The sequence below is a fragment of the Rattus norvegicus genome, chromosome 1 (assembly GCF_021556685.1).
Source record: "Rattus norvegicus strain SHRSP/BbbUtx chromosome 1, alternate assembly SHRSP_T2T, whole genome shotgun sequence".
NCBI lineage: Eukaryota > Metazoa > Chordata > Mammalia > Rodentia > Muridae > Rattus > Rattus norvegicus.
Window position 1 is genome coordinate 235383661 of NC_141534.1, and position 17948 is coordinate 235401608.

Sequence of the window (17948 nt, forward strand, 5' to 3'; positions counted from 1 at the left end):
AACATTTTATTTGGTATCACTACTAAAGCGCATCTTCTATAACAGGAACCAAGAAAAAAGGTTTCAGAAACAAGTGAGTGGTAAAAGAACACTAAAAATAGAGACTAATGGGAAGGAAAATGGTTCTTCTTCACTGATTTGTCAACAAGAAAACAATAATCAACCAGAGATCAATTAATCAATTAGTCTCTTTCCAGCCAGTCCAACATTCAGCATTTGGGAGGCTGAAGCAGGAAGGTCATGAGTTCCAGGCATGTCTAGATAACGCAGTGAGTCTTTCTCAAAAGTAATTAGGGGGTTGGGGATTTAGCTCAGTGGTAGAGCGCTTGCCTAGGAAGCGCAAGGCCCTGGGTTCGGTCCCCAGCTCCGGAAAAAAGAACCAAAAAAAAAAAAAAAAAAAAAAAGTAATTAGATCTGGGGGCGGGATATCCCCAACGTTGTTTTAAATAGCATTGTCTGGTGTTCAACAACTTTTAGTTTAGGAAAGTGTTTCATTATTTCCCACCTATACAATCCGAGCAGTGAATGCTAGCATGGCTTTTAGTAAGAATAGGAGAAAACTGAGTTACTGCACACAGACACACCAATGATTTACACAGAAATCACTAACTCTCAAAAATTATCTAGGAGGCTAAGGGATGGCTCAGCATTGCCATATTAACCACATTAAGTAGCATTTTCTTCTTGGGGCTGTTTGTTTTTAATTTCTTAAAGGAAATACACTGCGCCTCTAAAACTATAATATTAAGTAGTGTTTTGTTTTGTTTTGTTTTGTTTTGTTTTCTGTCCCCTTGTGATGGCTAATTTTGCTTGTCAGCAGGACTACATCTGGAATCAACTAAAACCCAGGCAGGTAGGCACACCTGTCAAGAATTTCTGATGGGGTTCTTTAAGGTCAGAAGATCCATCCCTAATCTGGGTTACAGCTTCTGTTGGCAACACACATAAAAGGACATGGGAAAAGGAAGCTTTTGTTGTTTGCCTGCTTGGCCCCACACTCTCTGGCAAGTTCATCTATCCTGCTGGGGAGGCATTCCTTCGCTGGTATTAGGACCTACTTCTCTGGGGTCCCAACATATATTGAAGACCAACTGAAAGCCTAGCCTTGTGGACTGTGAACACTGCTGGAGTCTTCCTGTCAGGAGACACTGTTGGAGAAGAGCAGTTCTCAACCTGTGGGTCATGAGGCCTTTGAGAGTTGAACGACTCTGTCACAGGGGTTGCACACCAGCTTTTCTGCATATCAGATATTTACATTATGGTTCATAAGAGTATTAAAATTAGTTATGAAGTAGCAACGAAATAATTTTGTGGTTTTGTGGTGGTCACACAACATGAGGAACTGTATTAAGGGGTCGCAGCATTAAGGTTGAAAGCCACTGCTCTTGAGACCCATGACTAACATACCCCCTGTCAGTTTTGGACATGACATCTCAGAGTTTCAGAAAATAAAGTAAATTGAGTAAGATCCTGAGAGCTGAGAAATTTGGACAGCTGGTCAGTTCCTGCAGTGGTCCTTTTAAACAATGTGTTTGTTACTACACCATTTCAGATACATATGCAAGAGTGTTTACTGGACAATAGGATGCATGAAAGGAACAAAGAAAATACTTTTTTTTTCAGATTTTTTTTTAAATTGGGTATATCTTATTTACATTTCAAATGTTATTCCCTTTCCTGGTTTCCTGTCCATAAGTCCCCTAACCCCTTCCCCTCCCCTTCTATAAGGGTGTTCCCTTCCCCATCTACCCCCCCCTACTGCCTCCACCCCCCTCCCCGATAATCCCCTATACTGGGGGTCCAACCTTGGCGGGACCAAGGGCTTCTCCTTCCATTGGTGCCCAGCAAGGCCATCCTTTGCTACATATGCAGTTGGAGCCCAGGGTCAGTCCATGTATAGTCTTTGGGTAGTGGCTTAGTCCCTGGAAGCTCAGGTTGGTTGGCATTGTTGTTCATATGGGGTCTCGAGCCCCTTCAGCTCTTCCAGTCCTTTCTCTGATTCCTTCAATGAGGGTCCCGTTCTCAGTTCAGTGGTTTGCTGCTAGCATTGACCTCTGTATTTGACATGTTCTGGCTGTGTCTCTCAGGAGCGATCTACATCTGGTTCCTGTCTGCCTGCACTTCTTTGCTTCATCCATCTTGTCTAGTTTGGTGGCTGTATATGTATGGACCACATGTGGGGCAGGCTCTGAATGGGCGTTCCTTCAGTCTCTGCTCTAAACTTTGCCTTCCTAATCCCTTCTTAGGAAAGTTTTGTTCCCTTTTTGAAGGAGTAAAGCATCTGTATTTTGGTCATCCTTCTTGAGTTTCATGTGGTTAATGGATTGCATCTTGGGTAATTCGAGCTTTTGGGCTATCAGTGAGTGCATACCATGTGTGTTTTTCTGTGATTGGGTCACCTCACTCAGGATGATATTTTCTAGTTCATTCCATTTCTAATTGAAAAAAAAAAAAAAAACAACCCTCTCATTGTTAATGTGCAGAAGACTTGAGTTCAATCGCCAGCCTGCACAGTGACACACAACTGTGTCACTTGAGGGGATCTTGATGCTCTTTTCAGGTCTCCACAGGCACCAACACACATGTTCACATACAGACATTATACAAATTTAAGAAAGATTTTTAAAAAGTTATCTGTGAGGCCAGTAAGATGGCTGAGCTAGAGGCCAAATTGCTTGCCATAAAATTTTGGAAATTAGAATTCAGAATTGGAATTTGGGTTCAGACTTGTTTTGGGTTTATAATCCCAGCACCAGACTTCTACAGTGAGATGAGAGGCAGAGACAGGAGAACTGGCTTAAACTTCAGAAGCTGACATGTACACAAACCACGCACACACATACACTATGATATGCACACACACAGAGAGTTATCCTCAGTTATGATTAGTAAAGGAGTGTACCTCATTCTCACATTATACAGAAAAGAAACACAGTTCAAAATAGGCAAGATGAATTTAATGCCAGCAATAAAACTAAAGTTTAAAGTTCAACAATTATAATCTTCTAAGTATAATACAGAAAGAGAGACAAAGTACCATTACACTATCACTGATGTAAGAGATGGTTTAATTTCTTTGACTCTTTAAGTCTTTAGGAACATTAAAAACTCATTTTATTAAAAACACAGCGACAGAGTTGAAGAGATGGCTCAGTAGTTAAGAGTGCTGGCTGCTCTTCCAGATGACCTGGGTTTAATTCCCAGCACCCATGTGGAGACTTACAACCGTCTGTGACTTCAGCTCCAGGGGATCCAGTGCCTTCTTCTGGACGCCTAAGACACTGAATGTGCAGAATACACAGACATACATGCAGACGAAATACCCACACACATAACATATACAGACATACATGCAGATGAAATACCCATACACATAACACACACAGACATACATGCAGACGAAATACCCACACACATAACATACACAGACATACATGCAGATGAAATACCCATACACATAACATAAAAATAAAGTTTAAACCTTTTTTAAATACAAGACAGCAATTTTTGATACTATCAATACAATCATTGTATCTCAGCAATTATCTGAAGTTTTTAAGAGAAAATGAAAATGTTAAAGTTTGACATCACTTTTACAAATAATGATGGACAAGTTGTCAGCAGTCATACTGAAACATCCAAGAAAATTCTGGAATTCTTGTGAAATACTTGCCTCAAAAAAACTCCAGATGATATATTTTATGAATATCAGATGTTTTTATAATAATTTACTAAAATTTTATGTGTTTTTATAAAATAAACACCATCATAAAGTACACTCCCAATTCATAACAGAGGTAAAGAATCCAGGATTTAGATACATCTGGTAGGGAACTGATGTTTGCTTTCTTGTCAGTGCTTTTGGTAAGAAACCGCCTCTAGTGCGGCGGACAGGCTCCATCTTGGCCTGGTGCTGTCGTTTGTTCTTTTGTCTCTGCCACAGCAGTGATGAAGAGTTGTTGAAGAATATCCTTATCTAAATTTTTACCTGGAATACAATAAAATGATGACTGTGCTTATTAAAAGAGCCATCCACCTATCAACTCCAAAGTGTTTATGTAGGTGCTTTCTAGTGACCTATAAAATCAACAGCAATGCTCTATTCCGTCCACAACTTTCTAGTTAAGCCCTGAAACCAAGTTAGTGCTGAACTAACCACTGTTCCAAGCTCTAAAGAGTAAAGTTCTAACAAAATCTTACATTACCCACGATTCAGACAACTAGGCAAGCTTATTCAGTTATTCTGGTTAAGTAACACACGCCCCATCTCCTTCAGCCCAGCTCTGCACTTCCCCTTCAGAAGTCTGTTACTCACCAATAAAGACCAGCTGGCAGGCTCTCTCGGCATCGTCCTTCCAGTTCACTCGGCTCTCTTCCAGCTCGTACAGCTCATGGATGCCTTGCACAATCATTTGCTGTGGTTTGTCTTTGATAGACACCAGGCCCTGTTCAAAGGACAATGATCACTCAGCCCTAGCTCAAATTTGCAAGCAGAAATAGTATATCAAATTTGAAAATATTTTTCAAAAAACAAACTCATAACAGAACTATAAAAAAAACACTTGATTCAATTATTTGCATATTTTAAGTTCTTAAAACTTTGAATAATTTTGTGTATACTGACCCACCCCCTCACCCCTCACCCCCAAAAAACAGGTTTTTCTGTGTAGCCCTCGCAGTTCTGGAACTCACTCGGAAGACAAAATTGAACTAAAAAACTCAGAAATCTGCTTTCCTTTGCCTCCTGAGTGGTGGGATTAAAAATATGAACCACCATGCCTGGCTACTTTTAAAAAATAATTACTTCCTCTTTCTTGTTTGTTTTCTTTTGTTTTGTTGGAGACGGGGTCTTGCTATCAGGCCAGGCTGGCCTTGACCCTGCAGATCCACTTGCCTGACTGTGTACTGTCATGCCTGACAATGGTTCCCTTTCTAAAGATAAAATTAATCTATTAGGACTTTCCAGTGTTATTTCTCACAGCGAAAGTCTCATACTAATTACTCTGCCTTTAAGAGTTTTATACTTCTTTCACAAATTTAACTACAAAATTTGAGAAGTTAAGATGGCTGACTCAGTGGGTAAACACGCATGCACTTACTTCACAAACTTGACAAACTACCAGAACCCACAGTAGGAGAGAACAGACTCCCAAAAAGTTGTCGTCTGACCTCCAGCTGCACATTGTGCTGTGTGTGTGCCCTCATTCAGACAAATGCAAAAGCACGTACACACATCCAGATGTCAAGTAATATGATTGACTTTCCAAAAACTGTACAAAAATTCCAGTGTTTTGTACCTTTGTATAAAATATGACAAATGTTTAGTGTCTGCCAAATGTATCAAGTAACACAAGGTTCAGCAGTGGCAGAATTTTCCATATTATTTCTGTTAAATGATGCTCTCTTGGAAAAATAAACCATTTCTCTAAGTGACCAATCCGTGCAGAGAAGAAGAGTTTGACAGTGTCAAGCCAGATGACTGCTGCGAACACCTGGCAGAGGAGATCCCGGCTGATGGTCCAAGGCACATGGGTTATTTTAGCTGCAACCCTAAAAAGAGCTGTGCAAATAAACCATGGTTTTTACAGTAATTTTGAAAGCTCCTTTTCAGCAATGGAAATGATGAAAATGAGGGCAGACAAAGGTTACTTGTACTAAAACTAGTGTTTCTGTTTAAAACCAAACATGGTTTTTACATAGCAGCCAAGAAAAGGATGCTCTCTCCAAAGCCTGAGGACAGACTGCAGGGCGCACCTTCAGCCGGATGACCTCCATGCAGCGGCCGTCCTTGTTCTTCACATTCTTTTCCCACAGGAGATTCTGTATCGGGCGACACAATTTCATGAGACCAAGGACTGCTAATGCAAGTACTACCCACCAAGCAGCCGATGAATCATTAATCAGCTACAAATTGCATTCACCTGGATAAATACATTTAGACTCTCTTCCTCTGCACTTCCTGGTACGTCAAATGTGACTGTAACAATGCTCTGTAAATCAAGAGGAGAACCCAGAACTGTTAGAGAATCAGCCACCTATTTTTAAAACTACAACCAGTTTTAAGATGAAAAAAGAAAGAGGCCATACTATGGAGTATTATCAACCACTTCTTCTCTCTGTTTTGGTGATTTTGGAATTATCAATTCTATAAAGTACATGAACAGTTCAGTATTTCCCAATCACCAAACCAAGCCTTTCAGGTGAGCGCCCTAAACAAAGAGTGCAGCAGAACTGTGTGCATTCTGCCCGTGCCTGCTCACCTCTTCATAGCAACCCTAGGGAGTGGGGAAAACTACTTCACTTGTAAGTTGGGAAAATGAGCTTAGAGAAAGGACACCACTCAAAACAAAAGTGCAATTCTGCTCTCCTAGAGAGAGCCATGTTTGGTCTCTAAATGAGCAAGCGCAGGGCTGAGTGAAAGTTCTCAGCGAGGCTGGCAGCAGTGGTGATTTTGGATCAGGTCTTGGACAGATTTATTTTTCCATTTGATTTCGATAGACCTGTCTTCTCTAAAGAGGCTTAAGGTTCCCTCTAACAGGTTACATGACTAAAACTCAAACTTTGCTGACAATATAACCCCAAATCTTGAATTCAGCAATGAAAAGACACAAAGGCTAATAATAGGTGTGTTGTTAAAAACCATGGACAGTAAGATACTCCAGTCGAGCTCAAAATAATTGTAACAGGAAGAAAGAGGGTACACCTCTGCTTAACTTCTTAGAAATACTCATTTCCCCAAGCATTTTAGAACACCATATAAGACAGAGGAGTAAAATTAGAAAATGCTAGTAGTTTTATGCACTTATTTAATTTTTGTTTCACTGGTTTTGAAACAAGATCTTGCTGTATCCCAAGCTGGTTTTGAACTCACGATCCCCATTTCAACCTTAGCATGCTGGGGTTTCAGGTGGGCATTAGCATTCAGAATTTTTTTTTAATGTAAACTTAGTAGTGGCTGTGCAGCTCATGTGGGTCCCCCAGCAACTGGAGTGGGGCTGTCCCTAAAGCTGCTGCCTGTCTGTGGACTCTGTTCCTCTGGCTCGTCTGCCTTGTCTGGCCTCAGTGGAAAAGCATGTGCCCAGCCCTGCTGAGACTTGATGTGTGGAGAGGGGCAGGGGGAGGGAATATGATATTGGAGGGGTAGGGCAGCTCCACTCTCTTAGAGGAGAAGGGGAGGGGGAGGAGGGAAGGACTGGGTGGGTGGGAGGTGGCAACTGGGATGTAAAGTGAATAAATAAATTAATGAAAAAATAAAAGCAAAAAGATATGTTGGACTTTTAAAATAAAGCACCGAAAAGCTCTCACCCTTATCTGTGGAACCTACAATCCAGTAACTACAGATGTATGAAACTACAGACAATATTGAGCCACAAAATAATGCCTTTCAAGTCTTAACTAAGCACTTACATACCATGGTCATAACTTTCACGCTTTGAATCCCACTGCAAAATTAGCACGTTTCTTTTTCCTCCTTACAGTGCATGTCACAGATACAAATTCACTCTGACCTTGACCTTAGCACTCTCGGTAATGATTTTTCCATTTCTTATTAAATCAAGAACTTTCACCTTTTCACACAAAGAAAGCACTCTACGGCTTCTCTTTGACATATCTGTATTGTCAACATTATTAGTCCTGTGCTTTGGGAGGTGACTCAGGAGCATAAGGGTCACCTGAATAAAAGCATTATGATATGTGACAGTAGATCTGGCATAAGAGATGTCAGCTGAGTGAATGACGGGCGGATGCTGTATTCCGCATGGGTGTAGCAGACAATGGGATGACTCACGCGGCTCTCAGGCCACAGCAGAACTCTGAGAGGATTCACAATGCCACTCAGAAAAGCATGCACTTTTATACTGATGAATTATTTATTTCTGGAATTTTTGCACTTAATATTTTGGACTGCAGTTGGCTACACAGAATAAAAACCATGGATTGTGAAAGTTCTACCCGTATTTTGTTACAATAACTAAACCAAAAGCTAGAAATGATTTCAATGCTCATCAACAAATAAATTTTTAAAACAGTGATGTGTACATAAAATGGATTATTATTTAGGAAGGAAGGAAGGTAGGTAGGCAGGTAGGTTTGTCTGCTTTATGGTAAAATGTGAATAAACCCTGAGGATTCTTTGCCAGGTGAAATGAGCCAGGAATAGACAAATATTGTACAATTACACTTGAATTTCCTACTTAAAATAGTTAAACTTAAAAAAAAGTCAGAAAATAAAATGACAGCTGCTTGGTGCTATGAAGGTATACAATGTATCAGTTTTAAAAGTAATTTTGTCTTTAAAACACTTTCTAAATGTTTTTCATTATAAATGTATTTCATTCAAGTTGAACAACTTCCCTTTGCCTATGTCTCAGCACAGGACTCAATACATTCCCTGCTTTACTGTAGTTTAAAGATATTTATAAGCATTTTTTTTTTCCTTTTTCAGGTTAGGGACATGACTTTGGTTAGTTTTGGTTTTCTGAAACAGTTTCAAGTAACCCAGGCTGGCTTCGAACTGTTGATCTTCCTGCATCTACTTCCTCAGAACTGGGAATACAGGCATTAGAGACAGGCATTGCAAGTCGTTGTTATCACTTAGCATTTTAAAGGATATAATTAATTTCAGCAATAGGCACAACTGATTCTCGAAATTAAGATGATATACAATAAGGTTCAAGGTAGATGATCCCTATTTCGGAATTGTAGCTTTTCATCCAATTAAACTCTTTTCATATGAGGAAACTCAAAGAAGATGAAAGCTATAAACTATGGTAAAAACTCAGAATTCTAAATTGCCCCTACAAACAAAACTAAGACTGTCACGTGGGTTTTCTCATCTATATTCCCACCCCAGCTCATCTTTATTGAGATTAAACAAGAAATGGTGGAAAATAAAAAAAGGTAAATGAAAGTAAATATTTCTCAGGAATAAAACTTCAATAACTTACATACAGCATATTCTAGGTATTACCAACCTCAGGCTAGACCCTGGAAGTTATTTTTGTTTTGTACTTAAAACTAAGTGCCTTCTGATGGTAACACAAAAACAGAAGATGAGGCAATAATTTAGAAAACCAAAGTCTAACAAAGAAATTCTCCTAAAATAAAACTAACATAACTCTAGTTTGCCGACTTGGCTTATTTTCCCATTTAACTCTTTACAGTCTCAGTTTTATATCCTATGCAAACAAGACCATCTATACAATCACTTCTACCTGGTTTCTTTTTCTGGAAAACCAAGCTTAGGAATACCCTCAAACTCAATCCCTCTGCCTCCATGCTGATGCTGCTCTTGACTCTTTGCCTCTGTGTTATTTTTAGCCCCAAGACGTCCCACTGCGCAGGTGGCATTTTCATTCAAATCTCTTTGTCCTGCAGATGTGTCCAAAGTTTTCCGGGTTCCTGGATTACTCTACACTTCGGTCAGGCCTCCCCCTTTCTCACTAATTCATATGCAGACAGGGATTACCTTGTTTCCAAGGCATTCACCCCAGGAGACAGTATCTTCATACTTGGTCTCTAGCTCCGAAAGACAAGTCCTGCTTCTCTAATATTAACACTCAGCAGGGCGAACCTTCTTCCCCTTACACAGTATAGCTCAATATCTTCCAGTCTTGGCCATCTAGTAAGACTTCTGCACTTAAAACTTGCTTTTTTGGGACATACATTTTCACTTTTCAACATCTGGATTGCCTCTCCTCTCCTACTGTATCTACCCAAAATTCCAAGCCTGCCAACCAGCCAACAAAACTGGACTAGTTTCTCTTTAGTTTTAAAGTCAGAATAGTAACTCTTTTTTTGACCAGAGGGTGCATAAGAACTTCTCTACATTTTCAGATACACTTAGTATACTGATATAATCAGAGCGGGAAATATAAAGGTAGGTGTTTGTTGTACACATGGATGTGTGTGTGTGTGTGTGTATAGATAGCATTGAATTACACATTAAAACCTGCATGATTTACTTTATACTATCTTTTCTAAAGGTTTTGATGAGGTTCAGGATAGCTATGATGGTTAATCTTCATTGTTATTTGACTAGATTCATAAACACTATGGAGGGGCTGGAGAGATGGTTCAGCAGTAAAGACCACTGGCTGCTCTTTCAAAGGACTTGAATTCAATTCCCAGCACCCACCTGGCAGCTCAAAACTGTCTGTGGCTCCAGTTCCAGGGGATCTAACACCCTCACAAGACAAATATGCAGACAAAACACCAATGTACTTAAAAGTAATGATTCTACAAAGGTTTAACTGGTGGAAGACCCACCCTGAATGTGGCTGCTACCATCCCATAGACTGGGGTCTTCGATGGAAGAAAAAGGACAAACTGAGCAGTCTCTGCTTCCTGACAGCAGATGCAATGTGACCACTCCCTCATGCTCCTGCCACATGACTGCCACACCTTAAACTGTAAACCAAAAATCAATCCTTCCTTCTCTAACCTGCTCTCATCAAGTACTTTGTTAAAGCAATGAAAAAAGTAACCAGTAAAATACTCTAGCCCAATATATAGCACTTTGGAATTGAGAAACAGAAGCAGGAAAACCACCCTCACCCCTAAGTTCATGGACCCTAACTTTTCCCTGAAATAGATCATAAAGCATAGGGCTGATTTTCTGAGCTCTCCCTGTAACAGATACTAAGACTCTCATGTGATAGTGCCAAGAAGAAAAGAGTATCCTTATCTGTAGGAGGGGAAGAAGTCTTGAAGGAGTGAGTTCCCCAGTCCAGTACTGCTGTCATAGGCACAGCCATGTCAAGGACCCCATAGTCTCAGGTTCAGAGGAATGGCAACTCCTTCTTTGGGGGACCAAGTGCAAGTGTTGACAGTGTGTGTGCAGAGACTGTCTACCACTAACCAGAGGCTTCAAGTCTGCTCTCCTACAGAGAATAGACAAGAACCTGACCCCTTGGTCCTGCTGTATACCATAAATTCTCTTCAACTCTATTTAAAAAACAATGGGCTTCTGGTGTGCTAAAGTTTTTTCAGTCAAGAGTCCATACTACCCAATCCCAGCCTTTCTGTATTTCTTTCTGTCCATCTGTGCCTATCTTTTCTTCATTTCCTTCAATCACCATCTAGTCAGGTCCAAGTCCCTTGAACAGTGGATACCTCTGAAAATAAAGGACACGCACATGTGTGCGGATGGACACACACACACACACACACACACACACACACACACACACACGACTCTAAACAAATAAGCTTTTGTTAAATTCCTATCTTACGTCTCCACAACTCTCCATTATTCATTAAACCTAACACAAAAACATTCAGGTTAATCCAATTGTGAAGGATTTTACCATGAAAGCTTCCACATCATATACTATAACTCTGACCACTAAACCCAGTGAAAAGGTTCACCTGTGAATCCTATATCACGGAATATTCATATGTCCCATGTTGATGCATTTAAAGCAGGATAGGGTATCAAAATCTCATGTTGTTTTAACAAAAACAAACATGCCCTATTTACGAGTGAAATGATGTAACGTCTGGGATTTGCTTCAACATACTATAGCAGGAGTCATGAGTATATACAGGTCCTTTATGCTGGTCTACTTTTACGGATGTCTGAAATTTATTATTTTAAAAATATATTTTAAACTCTAGTAAAAGAATATTGGGGAAATAGATTAAAATTGGCAAAATGTTGACACTATTTAAACTAAATGATGTATACAAGAGATCCACTTTTGTCTCTTGTACACAGCACTGAAAACTTCATAATAAAATGTTGAGCTAGGATTAGTATGTATGTATCTAAGCCTCATTTCTGGAGATTTGAGGGAAAGAGACTATGAGTTATCAGAATTTGGACAGCAAGAAAGGAAGAAGGTAGGGATGGCAGGCAGGCAGGATGCTCCCAAAGTGATTCTGAAATACACTACTATTTGAGAATCTCAGCTTTTCATTCCTCTGACAAATAGTCACTGAACTGCTATAATTTATCAAGCCCTATGCTACATAAGAAACAACTCTTTTTAAAGAATCTGTAGAGTAATGCAAGGGGGGCCCATGTCAAATCACACTGCCTGACATTATAAATCCTGTGATAGGGTACATTCAGGACACCAAGGATGCAAATACTGGCCATCATAAAGATTCTTGTGATGACTCCATTTCGCCATCTTTTAATCCCAGACTTCTAATGTGTTGTCCCGTACCTAGAAGCTCAATATGTGCTTCAATTTCATCCTATAACTGCTCCTAAATGTCATATATATATTTAATTTCTCCCAAAATTCTACTACCAAGACTTACTGCTTCTCTCACGCACTTGTTTTAGAGGTAATAAATGCTATATTCTCTGAGGAATGTACCATGCACATGGTAGTACAGCCCCTGCTAGGATCTTGGCCCCATTATAAGTGATAATAATTTGAGAACTCTTACAGCTTCTAGACGAGGAGCCAAGCACATGGCTCACTCACAAGACCTCTCACCACTTCATATAAAATGAAGGAGTTACCCTAAAGTTTGACCCTCTATGATTTGCTTAGGAGAAACATGGTTAAGTGAAAATGTATCTACTTTGTTCCTAGCATTTCAAATATCCACCTGGGGAAAATACACACACACACACACACACACACACACACACACACACAAAGGCCTTGCAGAGTTCAAATTTATAGTATTATTGAAGGTAAAATTCAAGGTCAGTTTTTATTTAAATAAGCCATCCCTTATTTTTCCTTAGACAGCTAAGTACAATTAACGCAGAATACAGATAGAACCGACAGGTTTCATCCATGTAGAAACTCTCATCAGAATAAGTATGAATACAGGATTTTCTAAAATATTAGGAGGAAGATTAGATTCCTTACACATGACACAGTCTTACACTAAACTAGATCACACAACCTCAAAGACATATAAAATTTCAAACTGCCAACCTAATCTATAAATAATTTTTTAGAAAGAGATCCAATACAAAAAATCCTAAGTACAGCCAACTTGGTTAAAAGAGATACTTTAAAATTTTATACAATTTTATTTTTACCTGATCAAGGTGGGGTGCCGTTGACACATGCTGGAGTTTTTTCTGCAAACTAAGAACAACCAATTACAGATTTAAAGATCCACATACTTCTGATTTAAAATTATCTATTACCTAGAGACACAAGGCCAATTAAGGAACAAACATTCCACAAATGAATCTACTCCAAAGTTCCAATTTTATTTTCTCTTCATATATTTTAAATTTATACATATATGCACTTTATGCAGAGAAAAGCTGAGAAATCTAAGACATATGTAGAAAAAAGCTGACAGAGCTGTTATTAAAAAATGTTTTTGAATACACACCAATCACAAGTATCATACAATGAAGAGAAAAACTAATGTTTTCACATCATTCTATTGCTGAATATGTCAGTAGATTTCTCTGTAATTCCCATAGGTCAATTCGATAATTTCTACAGTCTTGGGAACATATACATGGCCTTTCTGTAGTGCTTAGGCTTCTTCTCCTCCATGCTTCCCAATATGAAATAAGCTGTTGGTAGCTTTGAAAAGTTAGAAGCATAAAACTTTCCTTTAAGGGTCTCCCTTCAATGAACATTTCTATTATTTAAGGACAAGCAGAATCCAAGTATAAATTTCCTAAACAGTCAGTTACCAGTTAAGAAAAAAATTAGACCAGCCTGGTCTATGTAGTGAGTTCCATGACAGAGAGAGAAGAGGGAGAGGGAGAGGGAGAGGGAGAGAGAAGAGGGAGAGGGAGAGGGAGAGGGAGAGGGAGAAGGAGAGGGAGAGGGAGAGGGAGAGGGAGAGGGAGAGGGAGAGGGAGAGGGAGAGGAGAGAGAGGAGGGAGAGGAGGGAGAGGAGAGAGAGGAGAGAGAGGAGAGAGAGGAGGGAGAGGATAGAGAGAGAGAATATGAAGGAAAAAGAGCAGTCAGAATGCATTGTTAAGAGAGGAGCCAGGAGACCAATACGCAGAACAAATTACTCCATAACAACTGTAGCACACACTTAAAAAGACACTGACTGCAACAAGGCAGAAGGCAGAGGACTTAAAGCCTTGCAGATGTCCTGTCTTGAAGCATGGCGAGGGGTAAATTAGTAACAGCAAGTTTAGGCTGCAAGAACTATTGGAAGGAATGCCTCACACTGGGGGGTCTTAGTAGGGAAAGTGTCACATTAAATCCTTCCCAGCCGGTTGCCTAGGAAAGGATTCTCCTGATTAACAAAAGAAAGCCATGCAAAGGCCTCATCTACAACAGAGAGACAACTTTACACACATAGTCCTCTAAGTATTACTAAAACATTATAACTGCTCTTAGTCAAAAATAGGATGAGATTAGAAAATTACTGGAAAATCATGTTTCAGTCTTGTTAGACAGTGGGTACATACAACATTCACATGCAAGTAAAAAAAATTAATAAAGAATCTTTACAGTTAGTTCCTAGTAAGTCTCAGAATTTTATGCCCTTAATATAGCCCCTATTATAAAATGAAAAGAAACTATACTCTAGTAGAGCGGACAAGCATATAATTATTATTTTTTTTTTTTGGTTTTTTTTTCGGAGCTGGGGACCGAACGCAGGGCCTTGCGCTCGATAGGCAAGCACTCTACCACTGAGCTAAATCCCCAGCCCCAAGCATATAATTATTAAACCTGAAATTTATTAATCAGAATCTCCTGTGTGAAAAACAATCAGCGCAATTCCTAATGATTTTCATATTCCATATGCAACCATAATCAAGTATAAAAAGTTCCTGTACTCAAATGTACAGCAGGAAAACAGGCCAGGAAGACTTCACACTGTGGAAAGCAACAATACACATAGACCGTACCATACACATAGGGCTATATTTAAATGAGCACATTCTCCTATGTGACTCACATATACCAAGAAAAGCAAACATTTTATCCAGGTGCTCTGGAAATGGTCATTTTAACTTGTTACTGGGTTACTTAAAGTCCAACACCAGAGGCAATGAGTGAAAATAGTTCTTAACCGAAGATTTAACTTCTAGAATGGCTAGTTCTAGCCCTTGGCTTGTAGGAGGACATATCTACCACTCTGGATTTCAATTTTAAACCCGAGGAAATAGCTGCCTTGCATATTCCATGCCTACAGGCACTAAGTCGTCCCATGTTTAAAAAGTGCAATAAATGGGAATTAAAATTCTTTCAAGAAGTACAGTATAGCACCATGCCATATCCTCATAGGTTATTTCCGATGCTGTTTTAAAGAGTGAACACTACTAAGGACAAGAGACTGGGTGTCGACTTGTTTCTCACAAGTACAGAACCACCCACTATGCCTACTCATAAGTAAAACAGCCCTACTAATTGAAAATACTCAGAGAAGTATCCATTTTTATGATACTGAGTAAACACAAATGAAACTTAACAGATATATACGCATTGTTTACAACAGCTAAGATGCAGAAACAACCTAAATGTTTACTCTTTGGATGAACAGATAGAATAAATGTGTGCTCTTTGTGTATGTTCATGCTTGTATTTCTGTAAGTGGACTGTTGTTTTAAAGGAAGTCCTACAATCTGTCATGCCTATAATTCTAACACTCCAGAGGCAGAGGCAAGCAGATCTATATGAGTTCCAGGCCAGCCTGGTCTATATGGTAAATTTCAATACAGCCAAAGCTACATAGCAAAATCCTGTCTCAAAACAAGAAGAAAAGCCACTGATATCCAAGAATAATTTTTTTCTGCCTCTTAACATAAAGATACCTCCAAAATGAGACAGAAAGCTATTATTAAAGGAAAGGGACTTGTTTGTAAGAGAAGCCAGTTAGGTTTTTTATATAGTCAGTAAATTTTATTTTATTTTATTTAGAGAGTGTTATAATGGTTGGCACAGAGATACTGATCAGTTTCTAGGCTTAATTACCATTTACATTACAATTTCTATAGGAAAATGCATTTCCAAACAACCAGTTACCACATCTTTTAAGATCATAATTAGAAGTAACCCTGTGAGCCAGGTGTGGTAGCATGTGCCTATCTCAGCACTCGGAAGCTGTGGTAGAGGATAACAAGTTTAAAGATCAGCCTGGGCTGCAAGGTAAGGCCATGCTTCGGAAAATAAAGAACAAAATTTGTATGCCAAAGGAATGGCATCTTAAATAATGAAAAATGGAAAAAAAAATATTACACCAAAATGACCAAAATCCTGAAAACATACCTTATACCAGAGAGAGTGTCATAGGCATGAAGATCTAATATATTTGAGAGATGAGTTCTAAAAGGAAGAAATGCATTTAAACAGTTTAAAATTGTGAAATAATCCAATTAATCAGGAATAAAATTTCAAATTTGGCATGGCAGCACAGGACTATAATCTCAACGTTTAGGAGGTCGATCAAAACAACCAAAGCTCAAGGCCAACCTTGGCTACACAGTGAGTTCAAGGCCAGCCTGGGCTACAGAGCCTGTCTCAAAAGGAAAAATCACTAAGGATCTTTTGTTAAAATATGTAAGCATAAAGATTAATCAGCCTTGGGTTAAAGAATTTCCTGCTTTTACAGATGACCTGGGTTTACTTCCCAGCATCTTGCAACTGTCTGGAACTCCAGTTTCAGGAGAACTGAGTTCCCCTCTGACTTCCATGGGCATTAGGCACACACATGGTGCACATTCATACAAGCAGGCAAAACCTTCATACACACAAAATAAAATAAATCTTTCTTAAAAAGATTAACCAGCATATTATATTTAGGGTGATATATTAAATGACAAGCAAGAAAAAAAAAGATGCTGTGAAAGAATTCTACCTTAAATTCCTAAAAGTAGCTGAATGGGAAAGATCAGGCAAAAAAAAAATCTTACTTGTTACTGCTTCAAAAAGTTTCCTTTCCACTTCTGATTGTCCTTTAATAATAACTCTATAATCTTTAAAATGTCATATTTTTGAGTTAAAAATTATCTAAATAAACTTTCCATATTACCCCAAATACGAACTAAAAGAAGTAACATATAGATAGCAGTTTACACACATTCCAAATGCCTCTGGATTTTCCTAATTCTTTCATAGCTTCTCTATGATAGAGCTAATATAAAAACACTAGACTCTACAGCTGAGCGTGGTGGCACAAGCCTCAATCCCAGCACTTGGGAGGCAGAGGCAAGTGGATATCTGTGATGTCTAGGTCAGCCTGGTTACATAATGAGCTCAGGACAGGCCTCAAGCTACATACTGAAACTTTGTCTCAGGAGGAAAAAACCTAGAATTCTGGGGCTGGGCATACAGCACTGTGACAAAGCATGTGTAAGGCTCTGAAATCAACCCTAAATGCCAAAAAAATCAATTAATACATAAATAAACCCAAAAGGAGTCAGTCAGTGTGCGAATTAATATTACTCCTTGTAGAACCTTGAATTTAACTTTACTTGTGGAAAATTAGAGGATAAGTAGAGTGAAGCTTCCCAGATCCCAACGCTGTCAGACCAAATGATTCCTCTGAAAATCAGTGATGACCGAACCTTATGAGGAATGCAACAATTCAAATCACTAAAAATCACACAGTACTTCATGGTTTAAGTACATAGAGGTAAATTTACAAAAACAGGTGACTGATTTTCAGTTTTAACATAGGCCCACGAAAGAACAGAAAACTGTGACTTACAATTAAACTAAAATGAATGAAATATATAAAAGAATACAACAAAACTACAATCAAAATTACAATTACATTTCAATACCAGATACAAGCAGATTGTCAGACATTTCTAAGTGTCTTGTCAGACAGCTGTCACACTCAAGATGTCTGATTAAGCATACAAATGTACGTTTAGCTCAGAACCGTCCAGCTGTGTCTGCCTTGTTTACGGTCAGCAGCCAGCCACACTCTCTGGACGACGCTCTACAAGATTATGAACGCTTATCTTGGCATAGGAGGACAAATTCCCATCTTATTAAACAACAAATACCACAACATTCTAGGTTAATATACTATATCAACAC

At 39.0% G+C, this 17948-nt stretch overlaps 1 protein-coding gene across 6 annotated transcripts in view; it reads right to left on the reverse strand.

Moving 5' to 3' along the window:
• Positions 1–2935: 2935 nt before the first annotated feature.
• Positions 2936–17948, reverse strand: part of Zng1a (Zn regulated GTPase metalloprotein activator 1A) — a 42451-nt gene continuing 27438 nt past the window's right edge. For 2 of the 6 annotated variants that reach the window (XR_015648920.1, XM_087604369.1), the window contains 5 exons: positions 16170–16226; positions 13013–13061; positions 5755–5820; positions 4316–4445; positions 2936–3988 (listed from right to left, as the gene is read on the reverse strand). Coding sequence is in view for 4 of the 6 variants with exons in the window: in XM_087604369.1 (XP_087460495.1) it covers positions 3879–3988; positions 4316–4445; positions 5755–5820; positions 13013–13061; positions 16170–16226 (412 nt within the window). In the remaining 2 variants the exon portion in view is untranslated. 6 annotated transcript variants of the gene reach the window in all.